General features: G+C 32.3%; 2 protein-coding genes across 4 annotated transcripts; both read left to right on the top strand.

Moving 5' to 3' along the window:
• The first annotated feature begins 4241 nt into the window (after positions 1 to 4241).
• LOC108464430 (diphosphomevalonate decarboxylase MVD2, peroxisomal) lies at positions 4242 to 9857 on the top strand. Of its 3 annotated transcripts, none has more exons than XM_053024195.1 (11): positions 4242 to 4375; positions 4692 to 4991; positions 5078 to 5276; positions 5380 to 5443; positions 5530 to 5593; positions 5721 to 5801; positions 6907 to 6993; positions 7128 to 7285; positions 7419 to 7467; positions 9040 to 9164; positions 9357 to 9857. In XM_053024195.1, exons 1-11 carry the CDS (start codon positions 4328 to 4330, stop codon positions 9568 to 9570), a joined length of 1389 nt encoding a protein of 462 aa, XP_052880155.1. In that variant the 5' UTR covers positions 4242 to 4327; the 3' UTR covers positions 9571 to 9857. The 3 variants fall into 3 exon arrangements, with proteins under 3 accessions (XP_052880155.1, XP_052880156.1, XP_017620218.1); XM_053024196.1 differs by having other exon boundaries at positions 4689 to 4991; XM_017764729.2 differs by having other exon boundaries at positions 4246 to 4375; positions 4686 to 4991.
• A 3564-nt stretch (positions 9858 to 13421) lies between these two features.
• On the top strand, positions 13422 to 15771 carry LOC108462422 (uncharacterized). Its single transcript, XM_017762368.2, has 2 exons — positions 13422 to 14537; positions 15279 to 15771. Exons 1-2 carry the CDS (start codon positions 13422 to 13424, stop codon positions 15612 to 15614), a joined length of 1452 nt encoding a protein of 483 aa, XP_017617857.1. The 3' UTR covers positions 15615 to 15771.
• The last annotated feature ends 5131 nt before the right edge of the window (positions 15772 to 20902 follow it).

Below are 20902 nucleotides of genomic sequence, written 5' to 3'. Positions count from 1 at the left end.
TACACATGCCAATGGAGGTAAGACTTAATTGGCGATAGATAAAGTATTAAATAAGCATGATAGTTGTTATATGAATAGTTTTAGGATTTCCAAAAGGATATTTCATTTCTTGTTGCCTAACTTAAAAAAAAAATTATGGCTTAAAGCATGAGAATGTATTTGCAATAGAGAAGTTAACATTAATATTGTACATTCCTAATAATAGAGAGTCAAATTGGAACACAAGTAATTTTAACAATTTAGTAAAATTGTTAGTCGAATTTTTATTGACATTGTTGAATCAAACATTTGCCAATTGCTTAGAAACCGGAGAGTTCATTGGAAGTACTAGGTTGCTCGGCTAATTTTGGTTGCCATTGTGATGAAAAAAAGAAGAAGAGAGAGTATACAAATGACTTAAAGAATTGTTTATGTCTACTAAGCTTAGCTAAATGAGTAAATCTACTATCTTTAATCCTAAAATAACAAATGATCCAAGTTCTATCACACTTTCGGTATAGCAACCTCACTTTTGCATCTAAAGACGTAGATCACTTACCTCTAAGTTTTGTATTAAACTCTTTTGAGTACTTTCTTAAATGCACTCAATAAACGTTCCACAATGAATATATTGGTCTCTTTTCACTCGATAGATAAAAACTATACAAGTACTTTAAATACATCTTTCAAATGTATAGAAGTTCAAGACTTGCTAACATACTAAAGATCAATTACAACCAACCCCTTAATAATAACAACTATAAAATAGAAAAATAAAATATATTGATAAAGACTAGAGGTGATCATGGACCGGGCCGACTAGGTCGGGTTCGGGTTGGGCCCAGACTGGCCCGAAATATGGGCCTAAAAATTTGTCCAAGCTTGATCCGAAATAAAATTGCTAAGCAAGGCAGGCCTAGCTCTACCCATATTAAAATTTTTCTTATTTCATTAAAAAAATTTAAAATATAATAAATCAAATATATTTAAAAACATAAAACAAATATTAAAACAAATAAAAATAATACTAAAACAATTCTTAAAACAATACACAAATTAACAATATAATAAAAAAATGGTTATATTAAAAATTTAAAATGATTAAAAATAAAATAAAAAATATATTAATATATAATTTGGGCCGGGCCCGGGCCAAAAAACTCTTACCCGTGGCCCGACTCGTTTTCTAAACGGGCCTCGTTTTTTTGCCCAAGCCCATTTTTCGGGCCTATATTTTTACCCAAACCCTCCCACTTTTCGGGCAGGCCTTCGGGCCGAGCCGGGCCGCCCGACCCATGATCAGCTCTAATAAAGACTAATGTAAAGTGGACTATTGAAGATTCGTTCTTCAATGCTATCTCAATCCATTCTCCACAATCCAAAGGATCCAGTATTGCTTGATCCAATCCAATCCAATCTTTAAAATAAGTTGTCACAAATGGATTGGCCTTCAAAGTCGGGCTTTCATATATCCACAATATCATCACCATTCAAAGCCAAAGATTTTGTTTCAATAAATTGTCAACTTTAAATTAAAGTAACAGTCTGTCGTAGTGATAATAGGAGTGGCCACATTTGTATGACACTTAGCCAGCAACTTCAAAACATTGCCTCAACAAATATTGTTGCATATATTTGCTCAAATAAGAATAGACACAATTAAACTTACCTAAAGTCAATTGAAGGAAGTACCAAATCATAATTTGACATGATATAAGATATTGTCCTCACTTATGGTAAACTTCACATAATTTATATATTTTTAATAAAATTTATAAATAATTTTAGCTACGATATTTATATTTTTATAGGATTGTATTGAAGCCATAAATAGAACACAAATAAAAGTATACATTTCACCTTCTAGACAAATATTTTATATTGGAAGGAAAAATGAACCAATGCAAAATATTATTGCATTTTGTAACTTCAAAATGTGCTTCATTTTGGAACAATATGCGATTGGCTAAATTGAATTTCTTTCGAATTTTAGAAAACGGTAAACTCTACCTCCATCTTCTAACCTTGGAATATCCCCCCTAACCATATCACAAATTGACCCCCAACCACATGGAGTTGATTTTGGTAGAACTGAGCTTGAAGCAATCATAGTTTTGAGCTCTCAAAGAAGCTACATCAAAGAGGGCAACCTTTTTTTCGTCACTCAATATCATAGTCTCTAGCATTCTATAATTTGAACCTTCAATAACCAAAAATCTCCCACGACTTGGAAAAACTCCCAGCGTAAGACCCTCAATGGAAGAAATTAATTACAACCTTCTTTAAATGCTCCTCATTACACCAACCCTGCTCATGGATCTTAAGCACTAAAATTCAATTTTGTTGATGTCGAGCTAGTGTGTGAATACGAAAGTATCTTGTATTTTGATCTCCATTAGCTAACCACTCACTCCTCGATTTCTACCTCAACAGTAACTCTTCTTGGTAAAAAATATTTTCCAGTTTTGTTTTCAAATTTACCTCCAATTTAACCAGTAGTTCTCTTTAGTTCCATTACTAATTCTACACCCTCAAGTATTCTCATGAGCTTTCTCTTTTGAGTTGTTATACTACTATAGACCTTTCTATTCTGGCAGCCTAACTTGCAGCTCCCATGAGCTTTGTATAAACTCATTCAAGGAAGTATGTGCAAGCCATCTATAAAAGAATCTAAAAGGTCATATGTCTCAGTCCTTGCTTCTATTCTTACTTAATCAATAGTGGCCAATGATTAGACTTTAATCTCTGTAAGTGACAAACAATGGTCTCTGATCTTCATCCTCAACCCCAATATCTGTCTCATTCTCACCATGTATAGACTGATCTTGAATACTCTTAACGATTGCCTCCACCACTTTTCTAATTGGCAATGTAGCAAAAGTGTTCATCTTTGCCTTGTTTCCTAGCCATTGAGTTGTTCCGTATGAAAGTGTTCAGAAAATTAGGATGAATGTTCACTTTAATTGTGGCCATAATATTCTTTTAGGGTCCAATGTAGACAATTTCATTATCTTGGTCAACCACTACAACCTTATTCCAGTCTTTGTTTTTACCATGCACCAAATTCTCCCCAAGCTTTGATCCAAACCCCACTTTCAAGTGTTGACTTTGAGTTGCCAATACTTTGTTAACGAACCCACTTTGGAAATCCCCTTCTTCTTCTCCAAAATAATAGGTGATTGAGCAACAACATTAATCCTATCCTCATCAATTTTGGCATTATCTTCCACCAAATTGATTAGAGATTCGAACATTGATCCTGTTGGATTTTTCCCTAAAGATCATGTCGTAACATCATTAACTTTCTTATTCAACCATTGTGATTTCCATTCAACAGTCATCCACAGGCCAAAACTCTTCATACCAACTTGGTGGTTAACTGTAGGCTTCATAGGAATCTCTAGCCCTACCTTTTTTGATTGATCTTTTATATTTACTAATGCTGGGCAACCTTCTTTTGGATGGCCATACCTCCCACAATTAAAAAAAATTGTCAAGAGAGATTCATATTCTACTCTTGTATTTCCTCATTAATCTTGATTTTAGAGGTTAGAGGTTGATTCAAGTCGTCAAAAACAACCATTCTAGCGAATGTACCCTTGTTCTTAAATTTGTAGCATAATAGATCTTTATCACTTTTTCTAATAACATCACCAGTAGCTCTTAAAATAGTTTTTTATACATATCCCCTAGAAGACACGATAAACTCATCCAAACGATGACACTATCCAAATATGATATTGCCCATAAACCAAGCATGGACCTTTTGCCAAGACTTTGGTATAATCTTCCATTAACTAGAACTTCACCATGTAGTATTCAATCTCAAGATTCATTAATTGAAACGATTATGATGACTTTCATAAAGCATAAGCCTTGTTAAGAAGTGCATTAAACCCAATCCTTCTCTTCAGAAGTTTGATGATGACCATCCTAGCCCATTAAAAGATGGACCCTTTGCTCCACCAACCATACCTTCATCTCCCATCATCGAAGTTTTCTCCTTTTCAACTCCAAACATATTCAGGAATTTATCCTCAAACCACATCAACCCATCCATCTACAAGTCAACCACAAGGTCAGTGTTTTGGGGCCATCTCTTCTCAACAAAACTATTTTCAATTTAGGACAAAAAAGTATTTAAGTAAAAAAAAGACTCCCTCACATGTCGGGCATATCAGTCAAACCATTAAATCAATGTTACTCAAGTAGTGACTTTTTGACTAACATACATAAATTAAGCACAAAAAAAGGATTAAAATGAAATAAACCAACATTTCGTTCAAGCCCCACCATTTACCATGTAGCCGCTATTGTGAAATCCCCTTACGTCCCCGCTATCAAAAGAATGGCTGCAAAATTGAAGTACCTAAGCCATAGGGAACGAAAACGAAAGGTAAGAAGAAATATATAAAATATATGTATTGTAGTAAGGACACATAGAAGAACAAAACTTGGTGAGTGTTAATGCCAATTGCATGAGATTCTAAAACGTGAAAACTTCAATAAATCCAAATCTCAGGTCAAGTCTGCATCAAAGAAACGTAGTTGTTGAGAGTCGAATAAGTTATTGAAAATATCGTTAAAATATTCAATATTTATTTAGGCAGCCTCCGTAGTTGAAAATTCAGTATTTTATTATTCGTATTGTTGTCTTAATTGGCTGCGCTCTTGCTTGTTCGTCTCAATCCTGCTATTTCTATAAGAAGTAGTTTGGGTTTTCGTTTTTTGAGTCAAACTATCAGTTTACTTCCTCTATCATCGCAAATTCTGAAAGAAAAGGGATCCGATCTGATCTGCTGCAAATGGGGGAGAAATGGGTGTTGATGAAAACGGCTCAGACCCCTACCAACATTGCAGTGATTAAGTATTGGGGGAAGAGGGATGAGACCCTTATTTTGCCCGTTAACGATAGCATCAGCGTTACTCTTGATCCTGCTCATCTCTGCACCACAACCACTGTCGCTGTTAGCCCTGCTTTCCAACAAGATCGTATGTGGCTCAATGGCAAGGTGAATTCTCTCTATATATAATTCGAAGAAAAAAAATGTTATAAATGTTCATTTGAATGATGGGTTTGGGTTTTATTTTACTATAGGAAATGTCCCTTTCCGGAGGAAGGTACCAGAACTGTTTGAGGGAAATCAGAAAACGGGCTAGGGAAGTTGAGGATAAAGAGAGGGGAATAAAGATAGAGAAGAAAGATTGGGAGAAACTGCATCTTCATATTGCATCTTATAACAATTTCCCTACAGCTGCAGGATTGGCTTCCTCTGCTGCTGGTTTTGCTTGTCTTGGTACTGTTTAGATGAAAACATACATACCCTTTAATCTTCTTTTTCTTTTTTACTTTGATGTTTAATACAGTTTATAGGACTAATGGCTTTGGATTTGATGCAGTTTTTGCACTTGCAAAGCTTATGAATGTCAGTGAAGATGAGAGTCAACTTTCTGCTATTGCTAGGTATGGCCTTTTTTACTTATAGAGATGCAAGAATTTTAGTTGTAATTCAATTGATGTTTTATTGATTTTTTAAAAATATTTTGTAGGCAAGGTTCAGGCAGTGCTTGTCGGAGTTTGTTTGGTGGATTCGTTAAGTGGATTATGGGAAAAGTAAGTTCTTTCTGTATGTGTTGAACGGTTCATTTCTGCATGTATTTAACAGTTCATCTTTCATCAAGAAGGGTAGTACGTTTGAGTAACCAATTCTTATATTTTCTTCTTTTTTTAATACCTCTAGGAGGATGATGGAAGTGATAGTCTTGCAGTTCAACTAGTAGATGAAAAACACTGGGAAGATCTCTTCATCATTATTGCTGTGGTGAGTATTTTCTCCAATCCTCATGTTTTACATTTTTCCAACTATAGGTTTAGAGTTGCTACTCTGCAGGGAGATAATTTTTTCCCCACAAGAACATGAAATATACTTATAATTAGATTTTGCACGATTCTGTCTCAATTAATCTGCATCCTTTCTCGTGGTTTGGTATTATTGATTGTTAAGTGTTTTAGATCTTGAAAGAATGCAGGAAGCATATGAAAATCAATAGTTTGACCTGCATTATTTTGATCATTTGAGAATGCATAATCTCAGATCACTTTCTTCCCATGCTTTGCATCTACAATTTATTTTCCACTTAGTTTCCACATATTCCTTCCAAGCGTTTAGTTTCCACATATTCCTTCCAAGCGTCTTATTGTGCCATATGATGCATGCACACATATATCCATTTTGATACACAAAGATACATCTTTTCATCCATATCAGACATTTATAGATACTACATGCACACATACTTGCACTTCCATCTTTTGTGTATAAAATGAATGTTTTTGTGTTTTTGTATCATCTACATGTTGCACATACATTTCAAATGTGTTCGCCTTCATTTTTTGCTTTACCTTTCTATTCTAATTCATGGAAAATATTCTTCCGGACCTAAGGACAGATTGCATCATGTCAACCCCCACCACTATGGGAGTAAGGCTTACATGGTTGCGTTGAACAGTTTTTTACAATGTTAAACTAATTCTTTTGATCAACTGTTAACAATTTTTACAGTAGCCATTGATTTCCAGCTCCATATAAATGCAATATTCTTCAATGTTGCTTGTGAGTGTTGGGCCCTAGCATCAATTATAAGTACGTGAATTATGAATATATTCGCTGGATATTTACTTATGGATGTTCACTAATTACTTATGTTTAAGGTCCTTTAATACTGCAAACTCTTTTCACCAATCTTTGAGGTCCTGAACATGTAAACAATGTGTTTATATATCTTTGTTATTAGAAAAAAATTTGCTACTTGGCATAGGATTGGATCTTGCATTCACCTGATCTGCTTGTGTCAAACAGGTTTCTGGAATGTTCCCAATAATTGTCATCAGGATTTTGGTTTTAATGTTTCTTTTTCTGGCTCTAGGTAAGTTCACGGCAGAAGGAAACAAGTAGCACCTCTGGAATGCGTGAGAGTGTTGAGACAAGTTCGCTTTTACAGCATAGGGCAAAGGTGCATTTTGGTCTACTTTTTTAAACTAGTGCAATTTCATCACTTGTGTAGATTTGTAATACATAAAACTATTTAAGGTTGTTTAAAGTTGTACTGACTCATGCCTATTCATTGCCATTTTGAAATTTAATTAGGAAGTTGTTCCAAAACGCACAATACAGATGGAAGAAGCCATACAAAACCGTGATTTTGCATCTTTTGCAAAATTAGCCTGTGCTGATAGTAACCAATTCCATGCAGTCTGCTTGGATACGTTGCCACCCATATTCTACATGAATGATACATCTCACAGGCAAGTCCTCGTTTACATATGCTGGTTCCTTTTAGGGGTTGACCTTTGAATTCTAGACTTGAGTTTTGATGAAAAGACGATTTTCCCATGTCACATTCAGTAAAAATTTATAATACATGTATTGGGTTTTCAGGATAATCAGCTATGTTGAGAAGTGGAATCGTTCTGAAGGAACCCCTCAGGTTCGTTTATTTCTGTCATTTTATTTTGCAGCAAATGACTTTAATTTTGAACATTTATCAGTCTAATCAGTAACCTTATTAAGTTAAGAAAGGTAGTAAGATGGTTGTAAGATGATAAAATCTGGAGTTTAGAGCTACCAGTGAATCATTTTATTTCTTGGGGTCTTTTTAATGAGTCAATACGCTGGGGGGTAGTTGGATTGTGTTATGTTCTGTCACTCAATAATTCTGTTGATTGCTTCATTTGTGAATCATTTTGTTTGTTCAAGCCTCTTATGTGAATTGATGGATAACCTAATGCAACGGAAAGTAAAACATAATACATACTAGATTATGGAACCTCCAGGATGTGGGTGAAAAAAATATGTACAAAACAAAGGAAGTTTTGATTGAAATGGTAAAATCCTGGCTTTGGGATATTTTTGTCTTAGGTTCAAGTGCCGTCAAGTCCTGTGATATGAACCTTTGGAGAACCACATCCCAAAAGTCAGTTATTGAGGTTGGAGAGCCCAGGTCCATATAAACCTCACTAGGAAATCCCATACTTTCCTATGAGGAATCCAAGTCCCATACCTTGCAATTAGCACATAGCATCCTGCAATTTGTGAATTTATTATGGGTTTAAATTTTTTTTATAGTTTTTAAATATAAAAAGATAAAAACACCATAATAATATTTGATACTTTTTGAATTGAAGGATTTTTTTAGTCATTTCCCTATTTGGGTTGGTGTCAAGCTGACTTGTGAAACCAAACTTCGCAAAAGACTTTATATGATTAGCAAAATAATATGGACACCGAACTTAACTCTTAAGTATTGTAATCTAGAGTTTAAATGACCCATGTATCCTTTGAACACCAAGCTTGTTATTGAGGTTAAGCCATCCAAGTCTTTCACCTCCAATGGTGATCCACAAAATCACTTGGAACCTTCTCCAAAGTTAAGGAATTTCTTCGAGCTAGCAAAGTTACTCAAGGTCATAATCAAACGCTTTCCCTTGCTTCTATCTCTCTATAGCAAAAACCTCCCTAGAGAGAACAGTTCTCTGTAGGCTTGCATGACATATGGCATAGGCTAAGGAAGTTAGTGAATTTGCAAAAAGCGAAGTACTTGATTTTTTTTTTCTTTATTGGCAAATGGCAATCTCTGACTGATGATTTCAGTAATTTTTTCCTAATCGTTTCCTCCAATTGTAGACAGAATACTCTGAAATAAGATCATTAATAAGCCAGGTATTTAAGTGGCGAATTCCTTTATGACTAAGCGTTATTTTGTAACGGTTGATAATTTCGTTCAAAATGTGCTGTTGATAATGACGAAGTTCTTCCTTTAGAAAGATATTTCTCCACACTGCATATACATACATAGATATATATATATATGTATGTATACATGTGATGTTTCTGTTACTTCGAACCCTTTCTTGCCATGTGTCTGAACTAGATCAATCCATTTAATGTTAGGAATCATTGAATATCTTAGTAATTGTGTTGGGCTTCTTGGACATATGCTTTTCTTTTTCTTCTTTTTAGCTGCAACTTTACTTGGAAATTTATGATGAAAAACTGACAGGTGGCATATACATTTGACGCTGGGCCGAATGCAGTTTTAATTGCACGAGATAGAAAGGCAGCTGCTCAATTAATTCAGCGGCTGCTTTTCTACTTCCCTCCAAAGAGTGATACTGATCTGGACAGGTAAATGGAAATGCAGGTGCTAAGAGCATGATACCGAAATTGGATTATTCCCATACCATATTATCATAAGAAAAACATCCATTCATGTATTTTATAGGTTCATTTGTCACTGCAATCTCTCCACTTTCTCCTACATGAAAGATTTGTCAGATATTGACTTTATTTACTTCTCATTTTCCCCGTTTTATTCAGCTACCTTCTCGGTGATAAGACGATACTTAAAGATGCCGGACTCGAGGGATTGGAGGATGTGAAAGCTTTGTCCCCACCTCCTGAAAATGGTTCAGCTCAGAAATACCCTGGGGATGTCAGTTACTTCATCTGTACAAGACCTGGGAAAGGCCCTATTTTGCTTTCAAATGACAAACTGGCTCTTCTTGACCCAGAAACTGGACTTCCCAAGTAAGAAGTGCCATACTTTCTCTCAGCAACTTTGGTAAAACTTATCTTCAAGGAGAGTTGAATGTCTCTGAGCTGCAAAAGTGTCAAATAGGTTATTTCTTCAGCTTGTTTTCGTTTTATTTATGTATTTGTAGTTTTCTTTTTTTGCCCTTATGTCCAATTGAGGTTTGAATCCTCACCATGATTGAAACAATAATGAATAAATTGGTTGCTTTATTGACCCTCTAAACCTCTGCTATTTCCTCTTGTAATTTCCAATTGGTAATGCAAAAGACTTGAATTATGTTGAAACATTGTTATAATTCTTTTGTTCTTGAAAGAGTTGATGGTTCCAACGTAAGCCATTCCTATCTTTGCTTGGCCCAATGTATCAACTTTTTTTTTTTTTTTTAATTTGAAAAAATATATTAAAAGTATCACCTTGCTTATTCCTTTCTAAATTTTAATTAAAGCATATAAAAAACAGTTTCTCATTTAAAATGTCAATTCCCAAAACATAAAAGTGCATGCCTTTCAATTATTTATTATTCATCAAAATAAATGAAATCAATAAAGTTTATTACGATTAACTTCAACAATTAATTTACTAATTTGATCAATTAAAGATGGAATTATTTTAATGTCTGGGTTGTCATGCATAGAGTCGATGGTGAATTAGGCATTAAGAAAAGTAAGAGAAAATGATTCAATTGTTATATATTGCAATAACATGTGTGCAACAATGTATATTTGTTTTATTAAAAAGAATGGAGATTAAACATGTGAATCCATAAGCACCCTTTGTCAATCATTAAGACACAAAAAGTTATAATTTATTAATAGTTAATTGGGACAAAAAGTTATAATTTATTAATAGTTAATTGGTTGATATATTTTTTAAGAAATTTAATAGTTTATTAAATTGATATATTTAATTTTAATCATTAAAATTATTTTTATTTACTATTAATATATTTTCTCACGTGAAATTAAATATTTTATTAAATAATATTTTAATAAATATAATTTTTATTTAATAAATTATAGTTAATAGGCTTGCTTATATAAAATAGTTAAAATTTTAATTAATATGTTGTTATAGAGAACTATGGATGTTGTTGTTATAAGTGAAAAGTTGTTATAGAGGGTTAGAATAAAACACAAAAAAATTGATTCTACTAAAAACTTGACCGTTGTAGCAAAATGTTGTTATAGCGGTAGTTGTTGTATACAACTTGACTATATTTAATGCATTTTATGATGTAATCTAATAAATTTTTTATTTAAGAAAAAGGAAGAAAAATTTTAAAATTATACATAAATTTGATTTTAATGAATACTTTCGTAATTCCTATTAAAGGACGAAGCTAAATATTTATTCTTCCAATATAGCCATCTCAGCTTGACCCCATCTATCAACTTTTCTTTTCATTTGAAAATATAAATATCTTTAAAATACCAACTCTCAAAAGATAAAATGTAAAACTATTATATTTATTTAACTTCAAAAAGATTAAAATTTTTATTTATTCAATGTATAATTGCATCAAAGTAAATATATTTGAGATTTTTTATCTAATTTTTTAGGATATTATAATGAATTTATACTTGAAATACACGGAGAGAAGAAATTTTATGTTTTAAAAATGATATTAGAAGTATTTTAAGAAAAATTCTTTAAAAATACTTTTACAAAAATAATTGTAAATAAAAGTTAAAATAGATTGAAAATAAAATAATTGTTATATTATTTGTTATAATTCCTTTCTTCTGGATGGGATACGATAGTTGCTTATTACGATGAACTTTAACAATTAATTTATTAAATTGATTAATTAAAGAAGGAATTATTTTAATGTCTTCGTTGCTTGCAATGTTAGGCTAGCATAGAATTAGGGTTGTGATCCAAATTCTTCTCATTGTAAGTAATCGATAGTTGCTTACTATGATGAACTTCAACAATTAATTTATTAATTTGATTAATTAAAGATGGAATTACTTTAACTTGTTGTTTGCTTGCAATGTTAGGCTATGCATAAAATAACTGGTGAATTAGGATGGTGAGTTATTGATATGGGTTTTGGAGTGTCGAACAATGCTTGAGGACGGATAGGATGGACGGATGAGAACTTAATCCATAAATTACATTGCATCATATAAAAATTGATTATACATTGATTTATTATATGTTCCATGAAGAATGCTTACTTCACTACTATGCTATTTATTATATGCTTTATTGTTTTTCAATTATATGTAATGATTTAGAATTTAGTCTGACACTGAACCGTTGTAAGCTCATTTTCCCTTTCATTATCTCTTAGGTAACGTAGAAAATTAGGATTCGGAATAGCATCGAAGGACCCTTGGATTAGCAACCTGATTTTTTCTCATTATTTCTATTTTTAAGTGTTATTTAAAGTTTCCCTTAATTAGTTTATTTACGGGATTGTAATAATTATTTATGCTTTTATATCGTAGATTTAAGATTGTTTAGCTTATTTATTTTAAGCATGACATTTAATTATTACTCTGATATTTACATGCTATTCGGGAAAACTATTATTTTAAATATTTTTGCTATTTTATAAAATACTTAAAGTTTTGATAAGTTTTTTCTTGCAAACTTTAACCATTTTTCGAAACTCCAGATTAACGAAATTGTAATTAAATTGTTAAGTACAACCGGTTTAAATTAATTAATTTTTTCCCCTAAAAGCAAAAGAACGATTTTCAAACAATTCGACTCAAGAAAAAAAATGATTTTATGGAACCAATTTGGTGATCGAATGTAAACCTTTCTAACAAAGCTAAGTATTTGTTCCCATCTCAGCTTGATCCAATGTATCAACCTTTTATTTTTTTATTTTTATTTTAAAATATATTTTAAAGGTATCACCTTATTTATTCGTTTGTAAAATTTAATTAAAGCATATATAAAATAGTTCTCATTTAAAAGCCAATTGCCAAAAGATAAAGTGCATATATTTGTATGATTATTTATTTTAAGTTATATTTTAAATATTTTTTATTTAAATTAAAATTTAATAATATTCATAATGTCTTTTGTTATATTAAAATTTATTAATAATAATATTAAATTATAAGATAATATTTTTATTTTAGTTAAAATATTTTAATTAACTAAAATTTTTGTATATCTATTAAATAAATAAAACTAATTTAATAATATAAAATAAATAGATTAACCCTTACATCACATAGATAAGAAGCTAGGATAAATAAATTAACACAAGTTGCTATAAAAGTTAAAATAGATTGTAAATAAAATAATTGTTTATATTATCTATTATAATTCCTTTCTTCCTGGTGTGATAAAGTTGTTTATCATGATCAATTTTAATAATTAATTTACTAATTTAATTAATTAAAGATGGAATTACTTTAATGTGTTGTTTGCTTGTAATGTTAGGTTATGCATAAAATTAAAGGTGAATTAGGTATTAAGAAAAGTAAGAGAAAATAATTCTATTGTTATATATTGCAATAACATGTTTGCAATGATGTACGTAATTTCTATTGTTTCATTAAAAAAGAATGGAGATTCAACATGTCATCCATCACCACCCCTTGTCATTAGTGAAGAAGTTCAGAGAAAACCAATACTGCCATGGATGTCAGATGCGCTTATTTAGCCCGGCCTATGGTTGCACACCTTGTGGGTATTTTATTCATAAATTTTGTCTTGATGAGCACGAAGCAGAGGTTCAAAGTTTCTTTCATCCATGCCCTCTTACCATCTCCACTGGATCTTATGCTTATTGTTTTGTTTGTTTTAAACGTATTTCAGACTTTTCCTATAAATGCAAGTTAAGTTGCAGGTTTCGAGCGCATGTGGAATGCGCCCTAATGCCAATGGTAAAATATTTAGATGAGGAGTACACCATTCCACATTTCACTCATTTTCATCCCTTAAAACTTGTTGATTTCAACCACAAAGATGGAGTGATCTGCTCCATTTGTGAAGAGCTTTGCTCTTCTTCTTCTTCTTCTTCTTCTACCTACGGTTGCATGGGATGCAATTTTTTCCTTCATAAATCTTGCATGAAGAGCATTCCGCGACAGTTGATCAATCATCACATCCATCCATGCACTCTCATATTCATCACAGACCCTTACGGTAGAGAAGAATGTGATTGTTGTGGCGAGCATATTGTCCCCGGCATGAAGTTCAGCTGTGGAGCATGTGAATTCGGTCTCCATGTCAAATGTGCCCTATTTCCCACCATAGACTCTGAAGATGCCAAAGAGATCCAACACTTCTGTCACCCGCATACACTAGCTCTTGTCCAAAACGATGAAGAATATGGCAGCGAACCTCGTTGTGTAGCATGTGCACAGATTTGCTTAGCTCCCGCACCAACTTTCAGGTGTAGCAGATCATGCGACCTCTTCTTTTTACATAAATCATGCTATGTTAAATTACCTTACAGCTCTGTAAATTTTAAGCATCCTTTTCATTCCAAACACCCTCTCACCATCAAATACCTTCCATACAATGATCATATCCGCACTTGTGATGCATGTTTCCGAGGCATTGATTCAACTCTCTTAGCATATAGCTGTCGGAAATCTGAGTGTAAGTTTAACCTTCACTTGGATTGTTATAAACTGCTGCCCTCTATTACGTTTAGTGGCCATCAACACCTTCTCACTCTCTTTGAGAAAACAGCCGATGTTACTTGCCATCTTTGTGGTGTAAACTGCCATAACTTCGTCCTTCGATGTGTGCTATGTGACATTAACATCCATTTCCAGTGTCATCCTTCAGCACCTGAAACAATAAAGCACAAATCTCATCTCCATCCTTTAACTCTTACAAAATCTCTTTTTGAATTTGAGTTGAACTCGGATGAAGAAGAGGAAGAATTTTATTGTGATGTTTGCGAGCAAAAAAGAAACCAAAAGGAATTGATTTATTATTGCGCCGAGTGCAAATTTATTGCTGAAGTCAAATGCGTGTTTTCTGCGGTTAGTATATCTTTTATCATTCAATTTAAACATTTAATTGAATTATTTTTAATTAGATGTTTATCTTTTAAAATATTTGCATACAAAAGCTTACATTAAAAGTGCTAACGAAGAGTTAGCTACTTGTTCGTTTGAGCTTTTGGCACATATATCTTTGTATTGTTCACACACACATATATATACGGGAGGAATCCACTTACCCGGTATAAAACTTAAATAGTTTTACAGTCTTCTATAACTTTTATATAATTAATATTTTAACAATCTAACCATTAAACTTATCATATATTTGTTCTTGTCATGCATGTAAATTTTTGAATGGATATGATACCTCTCTCGTATCTATCTAAAATATTGTCTATATTTTTTACATTTAAAGATTGAAAGTTATTTTTTTACATAAAACGAACAGTAAGAAAATTTTAATTTATACCAAACTTGACATAAATAATCAACATGAATAGAGAATATATGATAGTTGAATTGTTAAAAATTAATAGTATAAAAGTTATAGAAAAGAAAACCATTTAAGATTTAGACTGCTGTAAATGGATCTCTCTCCCGCAAACACATATTTATATATAATATTGATCCTTGAATACCCAAAAAAACATACATGATAGTGGGTAACAATTTTATGCCTAACCTAGTAAAGATTAATGAATCAAAGAAAAAAAAGATTAGTACGTATAAACAACTAAACATGAAATTATCTTATTGTTTAAATTGTTTGTGAACCAGGTGTTATCATTATTTTCTGAGGACAATTCATTTGAAAAAGAAATATCGAAAGATGATATGACTGAAGTTTGTCTAGAAATTCAAAAATGGCAGGTGGAAAATCTCCTACTAAAGCGCATCAGATTACACGAAGGACTACAGGTATTAGAAACAAAAATGAAGCAATTAGAAGAAGAATCGAATGGTGTGAAAAAGGAGATGAGGAGGACAGAAGGTATGCTAGGCAACCTAGTGGGAGGTAGCTCAATACGGTTAATCAAACTAGTGGAAAATAATTCTCAATTGCGAGATTTGTTCAATAATGCCAAGAATCAAGGTTTGAGGATCGAACGATAAGAAAAAATTAAAAAATATTTGTAATAAAATTATTTGTAAAAATAATAATTTAAAAATAAATATGAAAATAATATTCTACATTTGATTATACTTTTAAGCATATTAAATTAGGTGAAATATATGAATATTTTAAAATAAAACTAATCGTTATTCACAATCCTTTGAAAACTTGTGATCTTTTAATTACCTACAGGCAATGCCATTTGGATTTATTATTATTATATAAATTTATTTAGTAGAAAGATCAGAGTCGATTAATATCTATTTCATGGTAGTAATTTTTTAATTGAATTAAGATATTTTTACATTTGTTTTACAAAAGTTCGTGATTACTTTTTAACAGAAATTATGGAACCTGTAGAATGTGCGTGAAAAAAGAAAATGTAAAAAAAAAAAAAAAAAGAAATTTTGATTAAAATGGTAGAATTTTGATTTTGAGATATTAGTATCTTATGTTCAAGTCCCATGATACGAATTTTTTGTATTATTAAACTCAAAAGTCAGTTATTGAGAATGAAGAGCCTAGATCCATACAAACGTCTTAGGAAATCTCATACTTTCTTACGTGGAATCAAAGTCAATACCTTACAATTAGCACATAACATCTCGGAATTTGTAAATTTATCTTGGGTTTAAATTGTTATTTTAATAGATTTTAAATATAAAAGACAAGAATACCTTTATAGTAGTATTTGTTACTTTTTGAATAGAAGGATTTTTTTAGTCATTTTTCTATTTGAATTAGTGTCAAGTTGACTCGTGAAATCAAACTTAGCAAAAGACTTTATTATAGTATAGATAAATAAATAATATGATATCAAATAGATTTTATATCAAACAAACATATGATTAACAATCATACCTTAGGTCTTAAACATCGTAATCTAAAGTTTAAAAGACCCATGCATGTATCCTTTGAACACCAAACTTGTTATTGAGGTTAAGCCTTCCAAGTCTTTCACCTCCAATGGTGATCCACAAAATCACTTGCCACCTTATCCAAGTTAAAGAATTTCTTTGTGCTAGCAAAGTGACTCAAGGTCATAATCAAACGCTTTCCCTTGCTTCTATCTCTCTTTAGCAAAAACCTCCCTAGAGAGAACAGTTCTCTCCAAGGCTTGCATAACATATGGCATGGGCTAAGGAAGTTAGTGTTGTAAGAACCAAATTTTGCCCGGGGCCCAATAAAAACAAACCCAAAAATTGAACCAAACCCAATTTAGCCCAACAGACTAAAACCCTAAGCCCAGCCCAAACCTAAACAATTTTCAGCAAAAAGGGAGGAGAAGAACCCTAGCCGCCGCCCCACCTTGGCCCGCCACTACCAGTTGTCTGCCACCAGCACACCCACTTGCCTCCACCACTCTATACCTGCAAAAGAAGACAAAAAAGGACAGCAAAGAAAAACACCAAAAATGAAATTCTTTGTATTTTTTTTCTTGGGATTTTGGGCTATATAAAAGCCCTATGTTCATTGTAAGAGGGGGCTCTCTGGTTTTTCTTCTGAAAATTTGGAATAGAAAAGCAGAAGATTTAAAGTTTTAAGGTGATTTTCGTATTATTTATTTAATTTTAAGTTTATTTTTTTTTACATAAATACGAAAAATAAAAAGGGAGGGGAAAGGGACTTACCGACTCACGTCGCCGAAACTCCTCCCTCCCTCGTTGATTTCGAACTCCAAAGGGAAAAGGGGGAATCGATGGTATTTTGGGGGAACCGTTTGTAAATAGGGGGCTTTCTTTTCTCCTTTGTTTTCAAGAGAAACGGAATATAAGAGAGGACGAGAGGTCTTACCGGAGTTGTGCTCGTGTCGTCGGCGGGCATGGCGTGTAAGACCTTCGGCGGAGGCAGTGTTTGACGAAATGGAGAAGATGAGTGCATAAGTTGAGAGAGCATCTCAAAAAAAATTTTTAGTTTTTTTTTTTCCTTCTTTCTCTAAAAAAGAGTGAATGTTTTAAGGAAAAAATGTTTTTTTTAAAGGATTTGGGTTTCTTTTTTTTAAAATAAAGGTTAAAACGTTTTTTTGGCACAAAATAAGGGGTTTTAATAGTTAATAAAAGGAAGTGGCATTGGGGGAAGGAATAGATAGCTTTTTTGCTTGGTTCATGCGCATGATTTCTCTAAATGGATAATTTGCGCGTCTAGTCCCCCTCCCTTGCGTACTTTCCCAATTTGGCCCGCGCCCAGGTGCTACGTTTAGGAGTTTGGATAATTTTGCGCTTTTGGTCCCTCCTTATTATTCGTGTTCGATTTGGTCCTATCCTCTTTACCTTTATTTCGGATTTGCCCAATTTTTGTTTTCAATCTAATTTAATCCTTTTAGTTAATTTGCCATTTTATTATTGAAATTGATTAATTATATTTATTTATTAATTTTATTATTACTGCTATTATTATTATTATCATTATTTTTATTATGTTATTGTTATTATTTCTCTTGTTGTTTTCATTATTATTTATATTAGTGTTAGTACTATTAGTACTCTTGAGTTCATTATTATTATTACTATCTCGTCATTATTTTCTATTATTGTTATTAATATACTATTATTATTCTTATTAATGAATTACTATTATTTTTACTTTATTATTATATTATTACTATTGCTATCATCACATTATTAAACTAATTAATTTCATATTGATTTTGTCACATTATATATTTTCTTTTTGTATATATTTACATTATTATTGCTATTACTATTATTATTATTATTATTATTATTATTATTATTATTATTATTAGACATAACATATATTTTATATTATTATCAACTTTAAATACTTTACATATGTTATTTCTTTTAAACTTTTGTATATATCTTTTATATGTTAACGATTTTAAATTCTTTTATTGTTATTTACTTTGAACTTTATATACATATCACTTATTTTAAATTTTATCTTAAAGTTTTACTTGTGTATTATATTTATATATAAATTTTCATTTAGGCTCTTTTTTTAAAAAATTCATTAAAATGAAAGAGATATTTGATATTTGGCAATCCATGGAATCGTGCCCTAACGTGCTGGGTTGCAATTTCTCGTTTGCTCAAACTAATCGAATGTCTCTTTAGAGTTTCATTCATATTTTCTAAAAAAAAAACTTATAAAAACAAAGGAAATGTTCGATATTTAGCAATTTAGGGAAAAGTGCCCTATCGTGCTGGGTTGCAAATCTCCCGTTTGTTCAAAATAATCGAATATCCCTTTAGAATTTCACTCGTGTTTTCTAAGGCAAGGCAATGTTCAATGTTTGGTAATTCGAGGAAACGTGCCCTAACTTACTGGGTTTCGACTTTCCTCGTTCACCTTAACTAACCGAATGTCCTTTTGAAATACACGAATTTTTATATAAAAGGCAAGCTCGTTCTCGAAAATTTAAGATGTCGTATCCTAACTTACTGGATGTGACATTTTATATTGTGAGACGAGAAGGTCCTTAACATTTGAGCATTTTCTTTACAAAGAGGGATCGTATTTTAAATTCTTTCAAGTTTTCAAATTTTCGACACTAAGACACTAATTAATCAACTAGGTACCAATTTTGGGCGACGAGGGTGCTAATCCTTCCTCGTATGCGTATCGACTCAATTCATTTTCGATTTTCGAGACCAAAAATTATCGTTTTAGTAAATCTTAACTTTTATTAAAATGATTAATCAAGGGTGATCCGATCACACCTCATCAAAAAAGGATTGGTGGCGACTCCAGTTTTTTTTTTTTTTTTCATTTTCAAAATCTAAGTCGATTCCCGTTTTTTTTTTCAAAAAAAATGGTTATGACAGTTTGGCGACTCCACTGGGGATGCAAATAAGAGAGTCAAGCCACAAGCTGATTAACTTTTGTCTTTTTATCGAAAATTGAAAATTTGGTTTTGAAATATGATCCTTTCATCATGTTTCATCTATTATTTGCAATATAATACCTGTTATGTTGGTTCGAGTCTTTAAATAATTTTGCATATTGCATTGCATGACCGTTATGGTCACACCCCTCTAAGTGAGAGTGAGAAACTACTCCTTCGTGAGGTTTTCACCTCCGTGCAGGATAGTGGATCGCTTTCGGAATACGTCCGTACCTATGTCTTCGTGAGATTTTCATCTCCGTATAGCCATAGGGAAACGTATTCCCCTGAATTGAACTCGGTCTGTATGAGCCTATAATGGGTGAAGATCGAGGAATCTGCCAGTTCAGGTACCTTTACTCTAGAACCGAACCACATATAGAGAGACCTAGGAGCCCACCCTAGGTAGAGCCACTCTGAACCCCTAGTGGTCACCCGAATTGCTTTATTTGTTATTTATTTATCCTGCACTAACGTGTTTTATTTTTGTTTTGTTTATAATTGCATTACATTACATCATCCTAGGAAGGAGGTGTTGATTCATATTTGATTGCTAAATAGAACAGTTTGTCATAAGAAAACGAATTTTTTGATAAAGTGGATTATAATACGGTTGTCTAAATATGATCCAAGTGAACACATGAAAGAAGACTGATAGCCCGTGAAGAAATACAAGACTTCTCTTCATTGCCTCAAGACAAACCGACAAAGATTATTCGAGAGCCGTCACATCTTGACCTTCTTAAAGGAGTGACAAGTATCACAAGTAATAAGTGAGCAACGAGTCGCACTGGATCGAGCAAAAAGGAGTTAATATAGACATCTCTTGGAGAATTCGTCAGACTCGACCACAAGATCCGGATATGAAGAGGAAGATAGGTGTCTTCACTTGGAATACGAGAGAAAAGCCGTATATGTAGTCCGTTTTATGTAAAAGAATTTGCTTTCTAGAAAAGTTGTTCTAATGAAATTAAATTTAGAATCAATGCCTTCCTTTTTTTTTGCGTTCATGCATTTGCATTACATTACATCAAAGAAAAGAATGTGTTGATCCGAAATTCAATTCCTAAATAGAATAGTTTGTCATAAGGAAACGAATTTCTTGATAAAGTAGATTATAGTGCGATCGCCTGAATATAGTCCAAATAAACACAACGAGAGAAAGTTGATGTCCAAGGAGGAATGCATGATGTAATTACGGAGATTCAAGCCAACAAAAGTTATCCAAGAGCATGACGAGAAAGCCGAAGTCTACGAAGGAATACATGACCTGATTTAATTGTCGACGAAGATTATCCAAGAGCCGACACTTTTTGATGAGTATCATGGAGATAAACGAGCAAGAGATCGAGGCTCAGATTAAGCAGCAAGAAACTAGTAAAGGCATCTCTTGGAGAATTTATAAGATTCGGCCATGAAGAAAATATCAGCGTTTACTTG

Source organism: Gossypium arboreum, chromosome 13 (genome assembly GCF_025698485.1).
Source record: "Gossypium arboreum isolate Shixiya-1 chromosome 13, ASM2569848v2, whole genome shotgun sequence".
Lineage (NCBI taxonomy): Eukaryota > Viridiplantae > Streptophyta > Magnoliopsida > Malvales > Malvaceae > Gossypium > Gossypium arboreum.
Note: the sequence above shows the minus strand (reverse complement) of the source record. Positions and strands in the feature narration are given on the sequence as shown.

Coding starts and splice junctions, on each gene's coding strand:
- LOC108464430 (XM_053024195.1), top strand. CDS start 4,328: ATGGCTGCAAAATTGAAGTACCTAAGCCATAGGGAACGAAAACGAAAG. Junction 5,277..5,379: donor TGCTGGTTTTGCTTGTCTTG/GTACTGTTTAGA, acceptor GATTTGATGCAG/TTTTTGCACTTGCAAAGCTT. Junction 7,286..7,418: donor ATGAATGATACATCTCACAG/GCAAGTCCTCGT, acceptor TTGGGTTTTCAG/GATAATCAGCTATGTTGAGA.
- LOC108462422 (XM_017762368.2), top strand. CDS start 13,422: ATGGTAAAATATTTAGATGAGGAGTACACCATTCCACATTTCACTCAT. Junction 14,538..15,278: donor TCAAATGCGTGTTTTCTGCG/GTTAGTATATCT, acceptor TTTGTGAACCAG/GTGTTATCATTATTTTCTGA.